General features: G+C 43.0%; 1 protein-coding gene and 1 long non-coding RNA gene across 3 annotated transcripts in view; both read right to left on the bottom strand.

The window, feature by feature from the left end:
• SLC6A11 (solute carrier family 6 member 11) overlaps positions 1-19,758 on the bottom strand; it is a 94,060-nt gene extending 74,302 nt beyond the window's left edge. Inside the window, exons 1-5 of one of the 2 annotated variants that reach the window (XM_083869524.1) lie at positions 19,694-19,758; positions 19,034-19,264; positions 16,144-16,278; positions 15,826-15,966; positions 14,334-14,424 (exon numbers count right to left, since the gene is read on the bottom strand). In XM_083869524.1, the coding sequence (XP_083725650.1) occupies positions 14,334-14,424; positions 15,826-15,966; positions 16,144-16,278; positions 19,034-19,253 (587 nt within the window). In that variant the 5' untranslated portion in view covers positions 19,254-19,264; positions 19,694-19,758. Of the gene's footprint in view, positions 1-14,333; positions 14,425-15,825; positions 15,967-16,143; positions 16,279-19,033; positions 19,540-19,693 lie in introns of those variants that run through there. The other variant, XM_083869525.1, reaches the window with a different exon arrangement.
• A 1,091-nt stretch (positions 19,759-20,849) lies between these two features.
• LOC310913966 lies at positions 20,850-23,802 on the bottom strand. The gene is made up of 3 exons (XR_014590931.1): positions 23,647-23,802; positions 22,343-22,441; positions 20,850-21,241 (listed from the first exon to the last, which is right to left on the bottom strand). It is a non-coding gene; the product is annotated as an uncharacterized lncRNA (long non-coding RNA).
• Between the last annotated feature and the right edge of the window lie 391 nt (positions 23,803-24,193).

Below are 24,193 nucleotides of genomic sequence, written 5' to 3'. Positions count from 1 at the left end.
GCAAGGCTCTCTGATGCTTCTGGAAAATGTCATACAGAGCAAATGGCAAATTAATGGGCTCGGCACAATTAATTATCCCTGCGGGTCCTGTTTAAAACAGACGCGTGGTGCCAATCAACGGGAACTGTCACAATGAGGATTTAATTTCCCTCGAGTGCTGGAAATCGCTTTGGATCGCCTTTGTTCCGGTAGAACAAAGGGTTGGTGTTTCCCTCACAAGTGATAATTAAACTATAACATAAAATGTACTCAAAGAATGGAAAGTCCTGCCCAGGGGCCAGTGGGGAAATCCCTCACAGCTCTCCCTAAAGCCAGACCCAAATGCTGCCGCTGGAACCATCTGAAACAGCAGCACTGGATGAAGTTTTGGTAGGAGGGAGCAACCAGAATATGAAATTCTTCTCACAAAGCCTCAGTTCAGTCATATCTGCCCCTATTCTTTTATTATTCAACTGAAATAATAGGAAAAGGGGAAGCATTTTGAAAATATAGGATTGTCCCCTGGCATCTGAGAAGTGAGGTTGGTGTATTCAGGGGTCAGCTCTTTGCTCCTCAGCAGTGCAGCTTCTACCTAAAAGCTGCCATAAATGATGGAAAGCAACAACAAAAAAAGGTTGTGTAGCTTCTTCTGGACCTTCCTCCTCTTCTCTTACCTGCAAGAGCCCTGCACTGCCTTGTTCTTCTCAACTCTTCATGCACAGAATACAGAAACAAGCAAAAAAAATCAGCTCTGAGTGTGCTCCTCTCTGGTTTGAAGGAGCAAACACTTGAAGAGGAGTTCTGGACTGAATTTATAGCTCAGCTGCTTTGCATCACACTCGGGTGAAAAGAAATAAGTAATTTTATCCTGTATATCAAGCCTTGTTAAAGCTGAGCATCTTTAAAACCCCCTTAAATCAAGTGAGAAATAACAGACATTTCATTGAAATGTCTTGACTCTTCCTCACTAAAATTCACTGTTTCCACTTCTTTTTTTGAAGAAATTATTACCAAAAATATTTCTTGATGGATGAAAGCCCAAGAAGCTGGGAGACCACTGTAGCTGGCAGTACAACTGCAGGTAATCATTTGAATTACTCCAGAACATCAAATCCCTGCTTGGTACAATCGACTTTAAGCTGAATTTGCTGGCAACAACTCCAGGCTGTGTGAAACCTCACTGTGAGAAAGATTTGTCCTGTACTGAAGGCACTAATCATTAATTACTGTGGGATCTCATTGCAAACAGAAAGTGATGAGAGTTTGAAGGTATTTATTGTAGGTATTGAGGTTGTTTTGCTGTTGTAGCTGTTTGAGGGGGGAATTGTTTTGTTGTATAAAAATCCTGAACATTTCAGCCCCTCAAACCCACTCAGAGCCCGGGAGAGAGGCCAAGGGATTGGTGGTACTTGAGCTTCCTCAGTAGAGAATAGAGGGAAACAAACTCCACTGTCATGGGATGGAGAGTTTGGAATCAAAGGTGAATTCAAACCTGGGCAAGATTTTAATTCAGTAGCAGCAAAATATTAATTCTCATTAAAAGCATCTCTTGCTCATAAGTAGAATATTAAACCCCAGCCAGAGTGGATTTGTGGTGTCTCACATTGTGCCTGGATATTCCATCACCTCTGATCACGCACAGTTAAATTGGCTGAATGAAGAGTCTTACATTTCTTCCTGTAAATAACACAGAATAAAAGTGGCCAAAGTTCCAGGAATCTAACAAATAAAAAATAAATTTGGGTGGAATAATTGGGCCCCTGTCCAAAGGGTGCCTGGGGTTTGATTACAAAATCATGACAAAATTACTACAGTGTTGGTTAATTCTACTTAATAGTAATTCTACTTTATAGTAATAAACTTAAGAGTAACACATTTTGTAAGCCTGGCCTAAATCTCACTTGAATCTAAATATAAATGTGGATTTAAGAGAAAATAAAAAAAATGGATAGTCAGGAACACATAAAGAAACATTTCAGCATATTTTCAGTACAGATGAAACAATAAACCCAGGAAGAAATCAGAGCTCAAATTTACACCAAATTTACACAGATAAAATCCCACTGGGAGATGATTTCCACAAGTATTAGACGCCTGTTGAAAATGGGACTGATTTGTTTGAGAAAGTACTAAAACACATTTCAATTGGTGAAATTTGTTGCACAAATTTGGTGCCTCAGTGCATCTGAGAGGAAGAAGGGCCTCTCTGTTGTTGGAATTGCCAGAAAAGGGAATGTTAGGAGATAACTTTCAGCAGCCTTTCCACCCAAATTTGAAAACAAACATTCTAGAAGCTTACACACTATTTACTGGCTATGGGAACACTGAGTTTTCCTGGGAAAGAGCATCTTTAATAAAAAGTGAGGAGCAGGACCAGGCTCTTGAATAGAAAGAGGATTAAAAGCTGCCAAGACATTGTTGAAAGGAAAATCCTGAGGTACTTCTTGGGTGATTTCATCATTTGGGAAGCTGAAGAACAGCTCCAATCTATTTGAGGAAGGTCCCTTCATGTTCCCACTTGAATTTGGAGCAGTTTCTAAAGCACTTGGCTTTAAAAAACCCAACAACAATCATCATCCAACCAGAGGAGCCTCTTGAGGTGCCTTGTCCATGGGGATGTGCCCAGCCAGGAACTCGGGGGCAAAGTTCCCTTTTCCCTTGGGCCAGACTCTGCCCTCAGAGCATCCTGAGGGGCTGAAAGGACAGCAGAATCATGCCTCTGAGCAGTGCCCCTCACAGAACTCTTTCTTTTTTTATATTTTGGTACACTTTTATCCCTGCCGTTGTCAAACCCAGCCTATATTTGCCTTGTGAACCTTGTCACTGAGCTCCTCTTTAAAAACACAACACACCTGGGGGCCAGTGCTGCACAGACTCCCCATCAGTTTAGGAGAAAAGGGTTGAGATATTTTAGATATCCTCCATTTCTGTGTCAAAGGATTGAGATCTTTTAGACATCCTCCACATCTTTGTTTTCTAAACTAAAAATCTTTCTTTCATTGCACTCTATGGAATTAATATTCTTTCATTTATTGAAAAGAAATGTATTTCCTATCCAAGTGTTGCTCAAATATCCTGTGCAAATACCCAGTTTCTGGCTCAGAAACTTGAGCAGGTATTATTGAAGGCTGAAAATTCAGTATTGCAGTTCCAGGCACCAGGATCCCTGTGCATGTTGAAGTGCCAGGAGCTTTCCCATGCCAAAACACCTGTCAGGAAGGTGAAACATTTCCCTGGGGCTGTCTAATCTGAGCTAATTTCTCTAATTTGGGAGAGGCAGGTCCATGCATCCAGACTGCATCACTCCAAGGTGGAAAAGAAACAGCTGAGAAGGAACAAGTTGTTTTGAAAGAACCAGAGCACACAAGATAGTAAAGATTTGAGATATTCTCCACTGCCTCATCTACTTATATGATAACTTTGGAAAATGATACTGATAAAATTTAAAAAAAATCTATGCTGAATGCTAAATATAAAACTGTGAAAGCAAAAGGCTGCCAGCTTACTTTGTGAAATTCTTGGATTTTTTTTACTTAAGATAAACGTATTTTGTATAGATCAAGGTAAAAAGAAAAATTATCCTTCAATAAAATGAACCTAAAAAAGAATGTTGTTAATTCTTCAGTCAATTCATTGCTGCAGTTTTTTTAGTGGTTTGGAAGATTTCTCTTCTCTCATGTGGTTCATTATCTTTTGACACTGAAAAAGGTAAAGAACGGTGCAATATTGTCTTAAAGAATATTCTATGTCCTGGAAATATCAAAGCTGGGAAACATTTTTCATCTTTATCACTTAAATATTCTCTTCTATACATTACAGGACTGTAAAAGATAACTGTCAAATTAAAGACTTTTCAAGTTTCATTACATAAACAAAAAGTAATAGTTAGAAGATCACATACTTCTGATGAAGGACTTGAGCAAAAATGTGTGAGAGACCTCTCCCTTTTCCAGGAGGAGAACACATATTTGAGCAGTGATAACCTTTATGAGTTTTAGCCCCAGAGAGCACAGAAGCATAGAATGATTTAGGTTGGAAGGGACCTTAAAAATCACCAAGTTCCACCCCCTGCCCTGGGCAGGGACAACTTCCACTGTCCCGGGCTGCTCCAAGCCCCATCCAGCCTGGCCTTGGACACTGCCAGGGATCCAGGGGCAGCCACGGCTGCTCTGGGCACCCTGTGCCAGGGCCTGCCACCCTCATGGGGGACAATTCCTGCCCAGTATCCCATCCAGCCCTGATCTCTTTCAGTCTGAAGCTATTCCCACTTTTCCTGGCACTCCATGCCCTTGTCCAAAGTCTCTCTCCATGTTCCCTGCAGCCCCTTCAGGCCCTGCAAGGCCACACTGAGCTCAGCCCAAATCTTTTCCTGTCCAGGTGAACAATCCCAGCTCTCCAGCCTTTCCTCCCAGCTGAGCTGCTCCATCCCTGGGATCATCCTGGAGCCTCCTCTGGGCTCTCTCCAGCAGCTCCAGGTGCTCCCTGAGCTGGCCCAGGCCTGGACATTCTCCTGCACTGAATCAATGCCAGAACTCAGCCAGACCCAGCTCAGGCTGCATTAAATTGGTTCTGACCTTAATTCCATCCAAATTCTACCATCTGGATCAGCAGGAGAGAAGGGAGGAGAGGAGCAGAGACACCCTGGGTGCTGCTTGTCCCTGCTTTGTCCTGCTGCCCTGAGGAGCTCAATGACATGATGGTGACACGGATAAGAGTGACACAGTGACAGCATGAACACCCTACAGAGAGCAAATATCTGACAGAGATAATGCCTGGAAAAGAAATTATTCCTTTCAGACTTTCTTTCCCCACCTCTAGAGTCTGATATTTGGGAAGCTAAACACAGGCTGGTTGTGCCAGGTGTTTTCCCAGGGCAGGGGTGTGGTAATCACTGAAACACCTCCAGAACAAGCAGAGTACAACTGCAAAGCCAAACAAATCCCAGGCGATTTTTTGCAGATTTAGTCACTAAAAGTGTTTCAAATCGAGAGAGAGAGAATCTGGATGCCAAACTCTCCCTGTTAGTCAGCATGAGCTGACACTTTGGCTTTTCTGGAATATCCAGAACAAGAGCTCCAGGCTCTGTCCAAACCTTTCTTTTGGAGGATTCATGGAAACTCTAAAATAGGAAATATACCCATAAGTTTCTAAAAGAGCTAAGAAAGGTCCTTGAAAGGTATTGCTGGATATCCACATGTACTCCCCAACCACCAGTGCTCAAGGATTAGAAAGAAGTAGTTCAGCTTTTACAAGATAATCTTTGGGTTACAGATTGAGAGAAATTTATTGGGAATTCTTTGAAGTGTAAGACTTCATTTCTGGAAATCCACTTGATTCCATACTTGGCTTGTTTCTCAAAGCAGCAGACAGACAATTCCCAGTGGTCACATTAGCAAGGATCCCTCAGCTATGGCATTATTCTGAAATATTTACTCCTTCCAGAAGATCCAGGGTGAATTACACATGACAGAATGAATCATTCCTGGCTGAGCCACGTTTGCTGCCATCCAGCCTGCTTCCTTCTCCTTAAATTCCTGCTAGGGCTGAATGTTCATTACTCATTTCTACACACAGCCAATTAAAAAGTGAAATTAGGTTTTCCCCTGCAGATTTTTCCCTGAAATTTCTAATACAGCTTGCAAAAAAAAAAAATTGAAAAGAATGACACATTTCTTGTGTCTCATTAAGGTCCGTACAGGTTATTTGGCTGGTAGTGTGTATATATATGTTTATTTTTTTTCATTTTTACATGTTGTGTCTGTGTGTCTCTCACATGAGGGATGAACACAAAACATCCCATTCCTGACCTATTTTCCTTACCCTTCTTTCACTGAAGTCATGGCAACTTCTCCTTAACCAACCCCAAGGGTTTAATCCTGTTAAATCACTTCTGCTGCTGTTCCACTCACCTCTTCTGTACAGTCTCTTTTCTTTTCTCCATATATCCAATAACTCCTTCAGGCTTTTTTTTTTTTTTTTTTGTAATTTCCCTCCTCTCCTCTCTGAAGAAGTCATCCAGACACAAAAATCTCCCTTTTTATTCACCTTGAGTGGTATAAATTAGCTCAGCACACAGCACCAGCTGAGAGCTGAAAGCACACAGAAGAAATCAAGTCGAGCTGATGCCTCTCAGAATTTGTGTGGAGCCTTTTAGAAATCCTGTCCAGTTATACTCAGCTTTTCACTATTAATTAAATGTTCATCAAATGAGAATTACTGAGCACAAAATATTGAGGACTGCTGCGTGATCCTGTAAAAACAGACCTTCACAGTGAGTTTTTGGCTACAAATTCATGTAACAAATGAAGGGTGATAAGCTCTTATCTCTTCCTCACAGAACAGGCCAAAAGAAAACTATTACCTGACTGGCAAAAACATTTTAAAAATTGAAAAAATTCCTCTGTCAACATATTTCTTATCTTACTGGCCCTGGACTAAACTGTGATCACAAAAAAAAACCAAAAAACCTCTAAGACATGGAAAGGAGCAGGAGCACAAAGAGTAAAAGAATAACTTACAGCCCAAAAGGGAAAAAAGAAAGCTGCAAATGGACAGGAGTTATTTTGGGAGGTCTCAATGCTTTGTCCACATTTGAAGCACCTGGGTCTTTATAAAATATCACTCTACTTTAACACTTGGAAATTAAAGAACTATTAATTACATCCAGATTAATTCTACTGGACCAATTTGTAGCCCTGGTTTCATGCCTGAGATGTTTTGGTTTTCTAAAATTCTTTTCCCAAGAAATTTTCTACATGTTTTGTAGTTGTAACTTTGTTTTCCATTCCTTTCCCTAGGAGGGACTTCCCCTTGCTGTCCCTCTGCTCTGACCAATGGGAGTGAAGAGGTTTGTCTGTGTGTCACCAATCCAATTGGTCTGTGTGAAATGGTATAAAAGGGAGACACATCCCAAAAATAAAGGAGTCATTTTCAGCCTTCTGAATCTCAGAGTCTGTGTCAATGTGGTGTAAAACAGAGTCACCAATCTTTCATTTAGGAACAAAAACCTGTGGAGACCAGCTATGAAATAATGAAAGAAGAGCTGTTGGAGGGATTTGGGGGAGATCCCAGTTATTCCCTTTGTATCCAGAGGACAGCAGTGCCCACATTGCTGTTTCAGGGCCTGCACTGGTTCACGTTCTGGAACCTTCCCAGAAATTCCAATATTTCATGAGTGTCCTCAGGAAGTCCTCCTGACATAGCAGAGCAATTCGGCTGCCATGTAAGAATATAGTGCAAAACAGTGATTTTTGTTTGTTTGTTTGTTTGTTTGTTTTTTAGCACAGTTGTTTTGTTTTTCCAACCTGTGCTCACTATAATTTTTGCCCAGTAGAAAACACCTCTCCTTTGAGCATCTAATTTGATTTAAAATCCCAAGCAGCCACCCTTTCTGTTAAGACCCTGAATCTACAAAGCCATATTTGGGGAATACTCTTAAAAAGTGTCTAAACATGAGGTTTTCCTTATAATGATATTTTTTCAAGAGGCAAAAATAGACAGAGGCTTGATGAATTGCAAGGAAATCTGAGATTTCCATGCTGAGATAGCCAAAAACCAGAGGAATCTGATTCCTGTTAAATGATGTTTTCTTGTGTACTTGTGCATCTCTAAAATCCCTTTCAGAGCCCTTCACATTCCAGATTCCAAGACAGGGAATAAATGCAATGGGCACATTCCTGGACAGTTGGAAATAAAAGTCTCTCATTTACTTGGATATTTAAGGGGTTTTGGAGGTACGAAAAAATATGCCTTGGAAGAGCCCATGAGATTTATTGGCACATCCAGTCCTGCACATCTCTTTCCTGTGGTCAACCAGTGAAAAAAATAATTCCTGGAATGGGCAACTTTGTCAAACATGGATGGGATATTCCATCTTGTCCTGTGGGGAGTTACTGGAGGCGACTAATTTATTTCAGGCAGCAAATGGCACCAGAAATATCCTACTTTCAGTTTTCCAGATTTAAAAGTTTGTGCAGACACTTCCTATCTTTAGATTTCTAGAAGATTTAAAAGTTTGTGTGGATAGTTGTATGAACTTGCACATAATAATTGAGGGAAAAGGGGGTGAGTTTGTTTTATGATTGCATAAAACCAGATACAGCTGAAGGGAGGCCTTTCAAGGGAGGAGTTTTATACACAAATAAAAATAAAAGTTAAAAAACCCCACACAACAAACGCAGCAAACCAACAAATTGTGAGAAACCAATGAACCCCTGGCCAAGACAGAGGGAACACTCCTGGTTATTTTGGCTCGTGCTGCTCCTGGCAGATTTGGCCAAGCCCACCATGGCCCCACTGAGGTTTTGCTATTTTAGACCTTTCACTTTATATCTATTTCACCCCTTCAAGCAAAATGTGCTTTTCTCATGTAATTCTTTCCCTACAGCAGCAAAAAGTGCACATATAAATGTACAAGTCTGTAAACACACATTCCTACATTAACCAATATCATGAAGATGCCCTTAGTGTTACAAATAAAAAAGATTTACCATTTTTCAGCAAAATTGGACATCTAAGACAGCAGCTTCTAAAGATCATTGTTTTAAAGCACCTCACTCAGTTTCTGTGCATGTTTACCTACCATCAGTAGCAGTAACAGCATTTCTAGAACTTTAACAATTGTGCAATTAAGGGATATTTTAAGTAGCTCACATATGACCTTTGCTACAAAAAATTTATTTCTGGTTTTGAAACCACTGCAAGCCAAAACTTGACTGTATTTTAACACAGGAATGAACCAAATGCTACAAATTCCCAAAGTAGTAGAAAGTCAGGAGAACTTGCAAACTTGAAGGTCATTTTTTCATCATCCATAGCAAAAGTGTTACGTACAATAGGAAATGTAAATATCAAAAACCATAGGAGTTCATCGACCTGGCGTGGGGTCCAGCCCTCAATACAGGAGAAATTGGCAGCATTTTGACACCCACCCCTTTTGCTTTTTTCAGCTGAAGTCAGGCAAAGTCAGTGATCTTGAGGCAAACCCACATGGAGAGCTTGAGATGCTCTAAAATAAAAAAAGTGATTTTCACGTGGCCCCTGAGGAGCTGGGCAGCAAGGGGAGGGTCTGGGAAGCTTTAATGTCCTACAGAACTCTTGGAGCCTTGGACACTGAGGATTTCAGACTCTCTGTGCTGACAGGCACTGACCCCCAAGCAAACACTGCATTGACCTGAGGCCGTGGAAAAGGCTCCCAAAATTGAGTGACAGCACTGGGATTGTGGGGGTGGAGTTTGGATAGAAGTGTGTGATATCACAGGGGGAAAACTGAGAGTTTAAGGCTTTAGAATACAGTAATATATAGATAAAGCAAGATGGAGGATTTAGGGCAGAGGCCAGTCCTTCTTTTTCACCTTCTCCTCCATAGGTCTGGGTGGGATTTTGTAATTGGGTAGAAAAACCCACATTGCAGCCATGGGTGATTGCTTATTGGGTTAAAAGTAAAAATAATTTAGGTGTCATTTCATAATTGGACAGTTTATCCTTAAAAGGCCTTGCAGAGAGAGAGATGGGGCTCCATTTTTAGTTTGCTAGCTCAAAGTGCTGTAGAACTCATGGTTTTGAGACTGAAATATAGATAAGAATTAATAAACATCTGAGTCCAAACATGAAATACGGTCTGGTACATTTAATCCCAACTCTGGCAAAAGAAGATAAAATGTGACACAAGACACCCACAAAGGGGCTGGTTCAGGGTGCCGTTGGATCCCCTGGGCACTGAGCAGGAGCAGGCTCAGCTCAGCCCTGACTTTTCACTGTGCTGGGGATTAACCACAATGTGACTCCTGCACTCATCTGTAGCCTGAATGAAACAGGAAAAAAACCCCCTCTCTTTTGACTTTGCAAGGAAAGGGTTTGTGCCTTTTCCTTTTTGCTGAGAACAGCCCCTCTTCTTTTTGCCCAGACAAAACCAACGTTTCTTCTCACTAGGCTTTGCTTGGAAAGGCTGGGGATGTGTCACCCCCTCCAGGGAGTGACAGGCCAACAACCAGACCTCCTTTAACACAGCACTGAGTTGTTGCTACACAGCCAATAAAAAAACTATTGAGGTGGAATCAGCCACAAAAACCGTGGCTCCTCTTTCTGTCCAGCTCCCTTCCCAGGCACTGGAAGCCTCCAATCCCTGCCCGTGGGGACAGACTGCAGCAGCAGCCAAAAGAGCACAGGGGCATGGCTGCAGCCCCCACACCTGCCAGGCAGTTTCCTCTCCCAGGAAAGCAGAAAAATGATGGAGTAAAACATCTCCCCTCTGCTCCCCAGGCTGCAAACACACCCTCACCTGCAGCCACAGTTCTTTTCCATACCCTGCTTTGATTTGTCAGTAATTAGCAGCTGCCACTATTAATTATTTGGAGTTTGGACACTGAAAATTCTATGTGCTGCACCTTGAAACTGTGATTATTGCTTTTGCTTGGAAAATCCTTAAACTATACAATTGGCATGAGGGAAAGGCCATAAACAGGAGAAAACGGGTCAAGGCTCTGAATGCTGGCACTAGTATGAAGGGAAAAGTGGAAGTTCAGGCTCTTGCCTGTTCTTTGGAGCACAGCAGCAGAGAGTTTGAAGAATAAAAAGGGAATTTTTATCAATTTAGCCGCTTCCCTAAGAAACTGTACAGACAGAATGTGGGACCTCTCAAGGCTGTGGCTTGCAAGGCCTTTTTGAGTAAGAAATCCTTTAGTCCCCTAATTGTGATCAGTTGTCAGTGGTGTCTGCTCACTCAAATGAAGCCTTAGAACACTAACAGGGATGGATATTTCTAAGCAGGAAAAGAAGAAAAGAGTGTCCAAACTGCCAGTCCAAACTGTCCAAAACTTCTAAAGTTTTGAAGTTTAATGAGCTTCTTTGAAGTGTACCAGAAGGAAAACAGCACCTAGGACCTGCTGCAGGATTGCTCTGAACCCGTTTTTTGGTTGGTTTGTTTGAACAAAGAAACAATCCATGCAAGACAAAAAGTTCCACTTTCACCCTCTGTGTGAGGCAGTTATGGAAGCAGGGAGAGAAGGATGAATGATCAGAAGTCAGACTATTATCTCTGCTCAGGGAGCAAGGGGACAGCATCCTCTGGGCACCCCTGGGGAAGGGGAACTGCAAAAGCTCCATGGCACTGCCAGGTGTCCTCTGGCACCTCAGCCCATGGCTGAGTCCCTGCCTGACTGGAGCCACAGCTTTAGGAGGTGCCAAGGCTGCAGAAGCAGCAAAAGCTACAAAGATTTCAGCAGAAAGGCTGGAGGTCTGGTTTGCAATCCTCAAGCCAGCTGAGGATTTGGATTTACTTCCAGTCATGGGTAAATAAGGGCTGAGCTTTACAGCCTAGCTGGGGGAAAAGAACTAGCAGCACCAGCTGGGAGAGAAAAAAATTCCTTTCCAAAGCCAGAAATAAAGATGTTTTGGGCCTGGTGTATTCATTTAAACCCAAATCAAACTTGTCCTCCTGCTCCCAGGCTCTGCTGGCACTTGGAGAATGTAAATCCTGTGTGAAACTCAGCAACCTGAGCCTCCCCAGCATGAGGAGCCCTAAGACTGGGAGCACTGGGCTTGAGAGCACTGCAAAGACACTGGGGAATCACTGAGCCTCTTCTTGCTAGGCTGGGTTTAATTAAAACCATCTGAAGATCTTGTGATTACTCTAAAAGGTCGTGGCAATGGATGTGGAGGTGAAAGGAAAGTGCACCATCAGCCTGACACTTGACAAATGCAGGGCTGAGTTTCACATGTAAACAAGCTCGCTCACAAAAAGCAAACGGGATCACTGTGCACAGGAATTACCACTCTAATCCACAGATTAACTCAATTGACAAAGAAAAACAAAAACAACAAAAAAAAAAAAAATTCCCACAAAACTCCAATTTTTTTCCCCCACATTTTTCCCCCGCACCAGCCAACCCTTCACACAATAAATTGGCTTTTTTTCTGTGGCCAGAACCCAGGGGAATTTCAATGGCAGCCCTGGCATTGCAGGGAGCAAAGTGTGAAAGTTCTGAATGGCTGTTCTGAAGGAACCTGGAGCCTCCCCCTTCCCTACTCCAGCAACTCCCCTTTTTACTATTTGTCTCAGCAAGTTGACAATGAGTTTCTGGCTCCTGGCAGGAGAATTTACCAAATAATAAAGCAGCATCAGGAGAACACCACCTCTGGCTGAGGGAAATAACCTTGCTGGTAACACTTCTCAGACTAATTAACTCCTCTAGGAATATTTACTTTGTGTTAACTGCTCTGCTCTTTACACAGAAAGACCCTGCTGTGCTTTTATGCTTGATATTTAAGACATATAATTGAATTGTAATCTTAATTCCAGTGAGTTATTTCAAGGGAAAATCAATCATGATTTTTTAATAAAGATCATTCTTCCACTTTAAAACTAGTTTTTCTTTTTTATTTTGAAGCCATGCAACATCATAACTACTTAAATTTCAAACAAGGCAAACACCTTCCTTAGCAGGAAGAGAAGTACATTTATTTTCTGAGTGCAAAACTATGCAACTCCAGTTTTGCTTGGACAGAGAAAGTAGATAAGTTTTATATCTTAAGTTATTTTGGCCAGAAAATTGTTAGTGTTACAAAAAGTTTGTCTGTGACACAATAAAGAAGGATGTTTCAAATAAATAACAAGATTATTTAATTTACCTCTTCTTTTGGTGGTTGGGATTTTAAAAGGTTTGGAAGGTGGATTTTCAGCTTTTTAAAGACAAGATCGTAAAATCAGACAGAGCAATGGCTAAATCTGATTATCCCTTCTAGTTTCATAATTTATTCCTGATTTAGCCAAAACTGAAGGGTTTAAAACCCACAGAATCTTGTTGAGCTTCATTTTCAGAGAAGGCATGTCCTTAAAATGGATTTGTATGTGCTTCAAAATGACACTGACACAGGAATTCAGGCAATCCAGAGATGGGCACTCACAAAAACCCACAAAACCATAGAAATATAAGAGTATAAAACTCTGTGCCCTCCAGAGGTTTGAGCTGAACATTTCCTGCTTCTCTGGGTAACTGGAGTTACCATCAGTGGCTGAGTTGGGAATAGTGTTGAAAAATCATATAAATGCAGGGGGTAAATTGGTTCATACTTGAGAAAATACATTGTTCATTTTTTCTACTAAGTCTTAATTCTCATTATCCCAAAGCATCATAAGAGATTTATAATAAATAAATGAGATTTAGAATAACATGCAGCTGTAGCATTAAGGGATGCCACCTGAGAAACTCTTGTTCATTCTGAAATATTATCTGTGGGTAGATATATTTTGATTTCAGCTGTTAAGTGTTTCAGATTCTTAAAAAATATAACAGAAAATAAAATTTCAGTTTTACTCAGGGGTGCATATATCTCTCATATTGTTCAGGTTTAATTTAGTTGGGGGTGTGTATTTTATTTTTAAATAAAACAGTATTATTTGCTGAAACAACTTATGAAGTTTACTGATGTAGCAAGAAAAAGAGATTCAGGCAGACAATGGCACATCCTAAGATTCAAGGAAATTATGTCAGTGTAGACTTCTCCCTTCAAGGAGTTCCTGGTTCTTTAAAGTGCAGCTGTTGCTGTCCTGAACACAAAACAGCCACAGAATAAGGCTCTGTCCTAAAAATAAAATTAATGGGGCCTCAAGAAATCGTAGTGACCCAAAATTGTAGCGACCCAAAATTGTGTAACAGGCTTGGAATTGTGAAATCACTCAGAATTCAAAGTAACATTCCATTTCTCTGATTGGCTTAACACACACTACGCCCTGCAAGGAGCAAATGGGAGGCCACACTGCATTGATTAAATATTTATAGCCAGGAAAAAATATGTCACCACAAAAGCAGATCATCTTTTGCAGGCATGTGATTTTCTTCCCTTAGTCTAACTAGAAATCAGAGTCGGGGGACAGGAGAGAGTTAAAGTCTCCTGTTATTCTAGCTGAATAACTAACACTTACACAAGTCCTTTTAAAAAATCATGAGAGCCAGAAGCCAGAGTATTAGTTAGCTGAAACAAGGATGAGGGTGCAGCTCTCAAACTCCTAAGGGAAGAAACATTTGGGGAAAAAAAAAAAAAAAAAAAAAGGAATATTGTAAATCATTTTCTTTCTTTCACCTTTGCCTCCTCATTAGTATGGGTTCGAGGCTCTTTCCTCCAGCAGCAGGAGCCAAGCTCCCAAGCAAGTGGCACACTTTGTTCCATGTCCTTTCAGGATATGGAATTCCTTTCCTTGTAGCCTCTAAAAAAAGAGTTAAAAACTCTCCTTCTGGCTGTGGCTGGATAAGAAAATTTCCAGCTGAACTCACACCCCTACATGCTATAGGGTTATGAGGTGTGAATGATCAAATCCATGAATAGTCTGATCAAATATAAAGGTTTTGTGCACTTACTCCCAGAATTCCATCACTGGAGAAGTGGCATTTTGTAAAGAGACTTGACTGCAGTTGCTCATGTTAAGTTTTTGAAATTCCACGCAGTTTTCTGGAAGAGAAGAAAAATAAAAAGGAGTTTGTTGTGCTGATGTGTAAGTAGAGTTGTTGTTCCTGTCCCAGTTTCTGCACCTGGGAAAGTCCCCATTCCACACCACATTTTCTGGGTGCACCAAATGCCACAGCTGCTACTTCTGCAGCCCCACGTTATGATAACCCAGAAAAACACCCATGAGGACTCTCGTACAACACTTCCAAAAAGGCACAGGGCCAAAAATATCACCTCAGGCAGAAGAAACTGAGGCAATGGATTGGGAATGACACGGTGCTCCTACTCCAGCTGCTGGTCCAATGGTTTATGGCCACAAATGCCTTATGGAACATGGCCAGCCATAAACTCCCACTTTTTCCTGGTAAGGCAAGTGGATATTTCCTCTGGATTATTATTAATTATTATTATTATTATTTCTAACACAAAGGCCAAAGCAGCTCAGCACTGTGGAGCATTTGAGCAGTGGTTATAACCCTGGCCAAGCTCCTTTGCAGGGCTGCCAAAATTGATAGCAAAGCCTTCCCATCCCATCCATTGGCCCAAAATTACCTCCCTGACAGACTTCAGGCAGCTTTAGGTGTGCTCAGAGAACACGCTAATTGGCCAGTTAGTGAAAACTATGAAAGGCAATGTAATGGGTACTTGATTTGAAGTTGGACTGTATATATGGGATAAAAGCTAAAACTTCAGGAATATGGGAACAAGAGCACTGGGATGAGAGCCTCCCCATGGATGTTTGGGACCTACAGACTGAAAAAGCAGAGAATTGCAGATATAAATATCAGTGAGAAGAGAGATGCAGAGCCCTACCCTGCAAACCCTTCTGAATACACACCTCATCCTTCATGCAGGAGGTTCCTTTACATGCAGCCAGGATTATTTATGAGTCTAAATTTCCAGAAGTAGCTTGATGAACATTATCCCTCAACATCTGGCATTTAAAAGAGCAAATCCAAAGATCCACATTTAATGCTTTTCCCCCTCTCTGTTCAAACTCCTCCTGATTTCATTAGAGTGAAAGAGCAAGATTGCAACCTGTCATCAGGTCATTCTCTGCTGCAGAATTCACTCACTGTGTTCAGGGAGAATAGACATGATTGCAAATGAGAGGCTTGGGATTTAGCCAGATCTTCCAGAATTAACAAATCCATCGCCTTTTTCTGCTGACATTATATTCTAGAGGAGTAAATGCTTTACAATGACCTAACCCAGGAAGGTCCAAGGCAGGTTTTTGCTCCAGGTTTCCTTTCTCTTCCTGTAGGGGGGTGAGATTGGCCAATTTCCACAGACTATACCAGGACATTTCAACCTTTTAATCAATCACTTTGTTCAGGACATTTCAATATGTTTATCAATCACTTGGGAGGATTTTTACAGTGCCAGTCTCTGCTGAGGTCATACCTGTGTTCCATTCGTGGCCACAGGAAGCCCAGGGCAGCTCTGTAGTGAAGCAGTTGAACAAATAGAAGATAGCCCACGCTAAAATGATGATGTAATATACATTTAGGTGTGCCTCTATCACTTGGGTAGCATAGCCAATGCCTGGAGGAGCAAAACAAAAAGTGAGACACAACAGAAAACAACTGCTTTTCAGACTGTGTTTAATTTAAAAACAAATGCTTACTCTTAAGTATATTTTAACTTCAATTTGGATACAATCTATTTCATTTTACTTCAAGTTGAATGCTTTCTTTTGCAAGTAGAACACAGAACTGTTACCTTCAAAGAGAGGGCAAACTTTCCTCCAGCAGGTGATGCCTCCTTCACTTGTAAACTGCCCCAAGGCTGTCTCCAGGAAAAATACTGGTATTCCACAGCAAATAAAAAAGACCACGTAGGGGATGAGGAAAGCACCTGCAGGTGAATATTGAAGGGGTGGTGGTTAGAATGAACAGGGAGGATTTTTCCACGAAAGGAAAGATCAGCTGGGAGCCATCAGTGCAGTGCAGGAAGGGTTTACTCCTGCCCCAAATATCCAAATTTAACCTGTGGGGCAGGACTGAACGACCAGAATGAAGTTCCTCAGGAAAAAGTCAGCTTAGGAGTCTCTCAAACACAGAGAAGAGCCCAGCCATGCCCAGCTCCAAGTTCTGCTCAGCATCACCTTCCTTGCCTTTTCCAGGGGTGAGGAAGTGTTACAGATATTAAATCTGAGAGGTTATAGATATTAAATCTGAGAAATCCTTCTCATGTTATTTATAGGAGCCTGATGATAAGGATTGTGAAAAGGGAATGAAGAAACAAACTTCAGAACTACTTACAAGGAGAGGAAAGCAGGGCCTGGCCTTTTCGGCCAAAAATATTGATGGGAAATTCTACGAAAATAGCAAAGCATCAACATTTTTCATTTTTTGTTGGATGCTGAGAGTGAACTACAGCACAGGTAGTGAAGCACAGCAAAATCCCAACACAGCACACCCATACCTGCAATAGCTGTTGGGTTTTAGTCACCTGGATTAGAAAGTTGAGACAATCAAATCCACCTGCTCTGACTGGCAGATTCTTTCATCATCAGGAGTCTTTTCCCCCTCACCAGGAAATTTCCCTGGAGATGAATCCCAGGTGCCTTTCAAGCAATCCACAGGGATTCCACAAAGGATGGAACACTTCCATGTCTTCTCTGGGTAATTTACTGGCCACCATCAAATCCAGCTTGGCCCTCTCATACACACAATCACAGTGACTTTAACCTGGCAACTTGTGGAAATCCAAACTATCAGCTTGGACTGTGTCTCCAGCACTGTTCCAACAGGCAGACATCAGGAACATTAGAAAATATCAGGATTCCCAGCTTGCAAAAAAAATAATATTCCAATAAGCACCTAATTCTAAACACAAAAAGAATTTATTTTCCTCCAAACCTGAACATCCACAGCCTCAAATTATGGATGATTATTCCTACACTCCCTGTTCTGACTTGGAGTAAGCACCAGAGAGGTCACACCTCACAAGTTCCAAACTGCAGCTTCTACTTCTCTGTAAAAAGCAATTTATTTCACAACTAGGTCAGATATTTACCACTGTCTTCCCCTAGCACACACCAAGGAGTTGGATGCATCAGATTTAAGCACTAAAAACAAACTCTGGTCTAATTCCAGCAGGGGGTTACAAAGCCAGGAGTCATAGACTGAGCCTTCATTGACTAAAACTGGTCAATGGCAAATGTCCCATGGTGCCAGGACAAGACCAATTAAATCACACCCACTTATTCTCTTCTTAAAGAATACCGTGGTGATTAAATACGATATTTAAAGTAATTACTTTTTCATTAAATCACCCAAAACAATGATTAAAATTCCTTCTACCTCATGTTACAGCCTTAGAAATGACGGCATCACCTTTTGACCAGCAGCACACACCTACAAAGGGGCACCTAAAGGTGGCTGTAGAAACCAAAAAATTACACACCAAAAATACATTCCTGACATTTCCTCTGCCAAAAGTTCTCTGGGAACACTCTGGCCATGTCATTTGTGTATATGATATGCAGCATGTGAATATTCAGGGTTTGGTAGCAGCCTCCTCTAAAGAGTTGAACTCTTGTTACCCAAGTTTGGCCAAAATGCAGAGGTGTAAAAAAGGAAGTTCCAATGACAAACACAACTTGCACAGCAGGATTTTTGTTGTAGAAACAGCACACAAAATGGGCTAAAAACCACCCTGAGCTCAGATAAGGAGGGACAAGGAATAGAAATCTGGCACAGCAAACAAACCCATCAAGGAACAGATCAGTGCTTATCAGCCCTGAACGTCCTATTTTTCTTCCAGCCCCTGTGTTTACACTGCCACTGACTCAGGCCTTAAGTGGGGAGAATGTTGAACCTAGTCCACAGAATTCTAAACTCAGTTTGTAATTTACTTTTCTTTCCTCATTGCTGCCCAACTCACATCTTATGTGCTTATTCTCAATGTCATTTATCTTATACAGTTTATAGTTGGCTCTAACCAATACATGCCACATGTTATACTCCTGTAGGAGTTGAGTCTGCCCTTTTCTCTCTCAAATAGCATTCATATTTTATATTTGTAAGGGATTCTCTTCTTTAAATAACCTGCAGTTTTGGATCTTCCCCTACCATGCTGTAGGAACTGGGGAAGTTCTGAGAGAAAAAAAAAAAAATAACACTAAGAAATATAATAAAAAATTCCACGTGACAAAGAAAATAAATTTAGTCTTTGTGGCACTATTAGAAAAAAAAAATCCTCCCCAAAGTACACTGTTATGACAAATAAGGTGCTGCCTCCTTTTCTGTGTCAGACAAACTTAGCTAAGCGTGCCCGGGTGTGTATCCACATGCAGGAGACAGTGTGTACTACTATAACAGAACGCTGCCTTCTCCTGCACGAAAAATGGTACTAAAAAAATATATGTCAATTTACTAATGCAACAGAAACTTGTAAAAATAAACCACGCAGTGTTTGGAGGGAAGGAAAGAGAAACACAGGGATTTTTCTTAGTTGTCAGATGTTTAATGCTTCCCTGTCTGCACGTGCACTGAAATCCTGAACACGGATCTCTTACTAGTGCAATAAATCTCTGCAATTCATTCTGAACTGTTTAATTCCTGAGTTTAATTCCCATGTAAGTCCACACGTGGTGCCATCTTACCTCCTCCATTCTTGTAGCAAAGGTAGGGGAATCTCCAGACGTTGCCCAAGCCAATAATCTCCCCTGCCACAGAAAGCACAAATTCAACCTTATTGTTCCAGTGACCTCTTTCATGAACTTTCTTATCGTTGCTGTGGACAAGGTTGGTACTTGAGGCTTCTGGGTCCAAAGCATCCTCTGGCTTGCCATTAATTATAGGAATAGTCTTTTCAGCTGTCATGACTTTTCAGCCTAGTGGAGAACAAAAGGAGAACACACAGGTGTGTTAATACACTTGCTGGTGCTGATCTTCAGGCACTGAAATCTCCCAGGGTGGCACTGGCTTCTTGTTACCTACAGAAATCTGGGCGTGAAAATGAGGGAGGCAACTCCACGAGGCTGGAAAAGTTGTAAAGCAGGGGGAAAGGGAAATAACGGGGTGGGGGAAAGAGAGAAGGTTCTGTGGGAGGGAAGGAGTTATTCCAAGCGGAGACAGGTAAGTTCCCAGCGGAGAGGGAAGCCTTTCAAAAATCGCTCCCCAGGCCAGGATGCCAGGCTGGCTGACCTGCCAGAGGACAGGGATGTGCCGCACCCCGGAGCCCGGGAGCGCTCGGGGCTGTGCGGCAGGGCTGGGATGGCCGTGCCGGCCTGGAGGAGCGGGGCAGCTCCGGGATTACTCACCCAGGGCTCTGTGCAGGGGCCGGGCGGTGCTGGGCGCTGCCTGCGGGCGGATGCTGCGGCTCCGGCGGCGCGGGCAGGGCACGGCGGGCCGGGGAGGAGGCGCTCGGGATCCCCGGGAGCCGGGAAGCCTCGTCCTGCCCTGCCGCTGCTGCCGGCCCGGCGTGGCTCGTAGGATGCTCCCCGCGCTCTGGAGCCAGGATTTGCGAGTGCTCGGCCCTCCCCAGAGCGATGGTTTAACACCCGCCTCCCCCCTCCGCCCACCTCAGGCTGTCCCGCCAGCTCCCCCCTCCTCCTCCTCCTCTTCCTCCTCCTCCTCCAGCCGGCATCACCGCCGAGCATCGCCGCCGAGCATCCCCCGGCCGCGCTCCCCGCCCCGCGGGCAGGGCCGAGCCCGGCAGCTTGGCAGCCGAGTGTCCGCGTCCCCGGCGGGTCCCGGCCCTGCCCCGCATCCCTCGGGCCGGGAGAGGGGCCCGCATGGGGCGGGGACAGCCCCGCATCCCTCGGGCCGGCCTGGGACCCGCATGGGGCGGGGACAGCCTCATATCCCTCGGGCCGGGACAGCCCCGCATCCCTCGGGCCGGGATGGGGACCCACATGGGGCGGGAACAGACCCTCATCCCTCCGGCCGGGATGGAGACCGGGACAGGGATGGGGGACCCGCATGGGGCGGGGACAGCCCCACATCCCCCGGGAAAAGCCCCACATCCCCCGGGAAAGTCTGGGGGACCCGCATGGGGCGGGGACAGCCCCACATCCCCCGGGAAAGTCTGGGGGACCCGCATGGGGCGGGGACAGCCCCACATCCCCCGGGAAAGTCTGGGGGACCCGCATGGGGCGGGGACAGCCCCGCACCTGCCGAGCTCGGGGGATGGCCCAGGCCCCGCGAGTTAAAAAAAGGAAGCCGCCGGGAACAGATGACAGAAACTTCAGCTGGAAAGGGCGGCGGGGGGAGCCGGGGGACAGACGGGATGAAAAAAATAAACGGAGGGGGAACATTTGGGAAGTGTGGATACAATGTGGGCGCTTTGAGTTCCGCCAGGGAGATGCAGAAGCAGCCCGTGTGGGCATTGCTGGCTGGGCCTGCCTGAAAATACAAGCTGGAAAAGAGGCGAGGATAAGGGGGAAATTATTACAAATGCTTTTGTTTCAGGTTGAATCAAATATTTCGAATAGAGATTTTTTTTTATTTCCATCTAACCCTCTCCTTTATAATTTTTTTGTAGGTCAGTCGTTTTCACCCTGAGTTTCCAAACCCAAATGAAATACTTCTTCTTTCTTCATCTCTGCAGTTGCTCCTTGGCAAATGACAGCACCCAAACAGGTTCTTGCTTCACATCCTCCCTGAGCTCCACACTGTGCTGCAGCTGTGATCAGCAAGGCTTTGCTCTGCAGCTCCAGGGGATGCACTTGGGAACTCACAGGCTTCAAAATCCAGGATTCTCTGCTGGAAAAGTCCCAGAGACAGCCAGATCTTCTTCCATGTCAATCCTCTCCCTGTCATCTCTGGCTCCAAGGACTTTTCCCCTGCCTGGCCACAGGTTAGCAGCTCTCATGGAAAACAATGGAAAGATGCCCATGGATAGATTTCAAATTAACTTTGTACCCTGCTTGTACATTACACATTGGAGCTTGTGCTGTGGTTAAAGTTTTCAGGATTTTGAATTTCAGGGATGCCTGTCACCAGAGTGGGTGCTGGGGCCTCACCCTGTCAGCTCTCTGTCACATCAACCCTTGCACCTAACAGGTGCAGGATGAGCCTCTCTCTGTTCTCCTTGATGCCAGCATTTATAGTTCTAGTCAAACCTGTGTTGGCAAAGGAAATCTGCCTGTGGTAAACTGAAAAAAAATTCAAAATTCTGAGGTTTTTTTGTGGGCTTTTTTGTTTTGTTTGTTTGGGGTTTTTTTTGTTTGTTGTGTTTTTTGTTTGTTTGTTTGTTTTTGTTGTGGTGGTGGTGGTTTTTTGGTTGGTTTTTTGGGTTTGTTTGGGGGGTTTTTTGGGGTTTTTTTGTGGTTTTTTTTTTTTTGGTTTTTTGTGGTTTTTTTTTTTTGTTGTTGTTTTTGGTTTTTTTTTGTTGTTGTTGTTGTTGTTGTTGGTTGGTTTTTTTGTTGGTTGTTTTTTTGGGGGGTGGGGGGGGTGGGGGTTTAGCATCCTCGCCAGATATTACCAGAGCTAGGTTGGATTTTGGGTGGTGTGTTTTAATTCAGCTGGTATTCATTAACTGAGGATGGACTAGATCCATTTTTCCCAAGCTGACTTTACACAAACTAGACTCCACTTGGAGGGCTTTTTTGTTGATTTATTTTTACCTCCTTCTTCATCTTGTTTTCAGCAGGGATAAAACAGACCCTGTTTCTCTGTCTCCCAGCCAGGCCTAGCAGGCTCAACAGGATACACTTAAACATCAGAGCTGACAGTAAATTCTCATTTCATTCCCGAGAGTAATTCTGAAAACAGAGGGAAGGTGAGGAACAGTAAACATTTGATGATTCAATACAGAGGAGAGACCAACCTTTATCAAATAGATTGATGAGCCCAAATTGAAGGGCCTGCTGCAAGGGATAGTCTGCAGGCAGATGTTGGAGGTGTTTATTTGCTGATTTGTTCAGTATTTGAAATGATTAATTCCTGATGTTGAGTGTTTTACTTACTGCTGCATTCCTGCACCAATTCCCATTCAGTCTCCTACCAGCTGAGGTGTTTATGGAAGTAATTGCTGGCTGCTAATCCTTGGGAACACTTCACAGTGTCTTCAACATAAAATGACAAATTTTAAAGCAGGTTGAGAACCCTTTTTTTTTTTTTTTTTTTTTTTTTTTTTTAATTCTGATGGAGCCTTTGCTGTTGCAATGAGGGAAATTCCCTGGATTACAGGCCAGGTTCATGCCCTCACTTTGTCTCTGGTGCTCCTCATCAGGAAATCCTGCCTGTTCCTCTCAGCCTCTTGGAAGACCCTGCACAAGATTCCTGGCCATGCCTTTCAGGACCCACAGTAAAATGATATGCCCTAAAAAGCAATTCAAGTTCTGCTTTATTCAGGTTTATTTCCACACTCCCAAGGAATCCTTTACAACTCTGTGTAGCAAGCACAGGGGTGGGGGTGGAAATCAGATGTTTCTGCTCACCAGAGAATGGTGCTGTGAAGTACCAAATGTTCCAAGGCTACATTTATTTAGATTTATAAACTAAAATTAATCAAGGGAAGTCATTCATACCTAGAGTAACTTGAGAAAACAACCTCCAAGAAAAATCCACATGTCCACAGGATCCTGCCAGGCTGCCAAAAATTAATGTCAGCTAAAGTGCTGTGATATAACTTTGGAAATTAAAAACTGGGGCTTGGCTCATTTCTTCCCCTTGTTGTAACTCTGAGTTTCTGTGTTGTTTCTGCAATGCAAGATGCTGTGGGGTGGGAGGGGAAAGAGGGAACAGCAATCCTCTCAGATTTAAAACCTTCAGTTTAGATTTGCTAGAAGCAAAATCTGCACGAGCCTCCTACAAAGATTTCATAAAGTTGGATTCTTTGTGGGCAAATAGCTACACAAAAGCAAAGAAATGCAATCAGGATTTCAGTTGTGATAACAATCTGACAATATTTTGGATCAAAAGCCTAAAATCACAAAGCCATTTGTGAACAAGACCAACACATTTAGCTGTTCTATTAGAGGCTGACTTCAATCAAAAATAGGCTGATTTGTGCCTAATCAGTTTTCTGTAATGGGAAAAAAATATTTCTTTGTTGCAGATAGTTTGAAGTAAAGCAAGACATGATTTGCTTCTATTTAGGAAGGATTAACCCTTGCCATTGCAGATATCTCTCCATCCAATTTATTGCCTCACAATGGGTGAGGTGCTGAATTTTGGCTTGAGGAGACCTGCAAAAATCACTTTTCCATCTATTGATGTTGCCCTCCCTTTGTCCCCTGCTGTCAGTCTGAGACCTGTGTTTTGTTACCTGCATTTTATCTTCCACTCCTTCTTCTAGACAGGTCTGGGTGATAATATTCTACAGTAGGGATTTCTGCTGCAGTTTTGTGCTGATCTCCCAGAAAAGGTGACACAAATTGAGGTTTCCTTGAGTTAATTCATCCATTCCCACTGGGCTTTAGGGACACAGCCCTCTGCTAATGGGTAATGGTTAAACATTAATTTTATACACAGACAACACTTGGAGAGAACCTCCAGTCCTGGTTATGCACAAATTCCAAGAGTTAGCAGTCACTCATCCTAGTGAACTGAAATCTAGAAAACAGCAAATAAATGACAGCACTAAATGAGAAGACACTTTTGAAAGGTTTTAATGGGACTTACAAGTGAGACCAAATAAAACGAATACCAAAGAGACCTGAGAAGAACTCGATGTATACCACCAAAATTGTCTGTAGCCAATCATTTTTCAGGATCAGAAGCTGAATTTGCAGTCTTCATGCAGAGATATAGATGGTATCAGCATGCCGCACTCAGAGTTACTGGGAGTTGCTCCAACCTGGAAAAGGAATGAA

Source organism: Zosterops lateralis (genome assembly GCF_965231275.1).
Source record: "Zosterops lateralis genome assembly, chromosome: 11".
NCBI classification, from domain to species: domain Eukaryota; kingdom Metazoa; phylum Chordata; class Aves; order Passeriformes; family Zosteropidae; genus Zosterops; species Zosterops lateralis.
The sequence above is the reverse complement of the archived record's forward strand: the minus strand, read 5'-3'. Positions and strand labels throughout refer to the sequence as shown.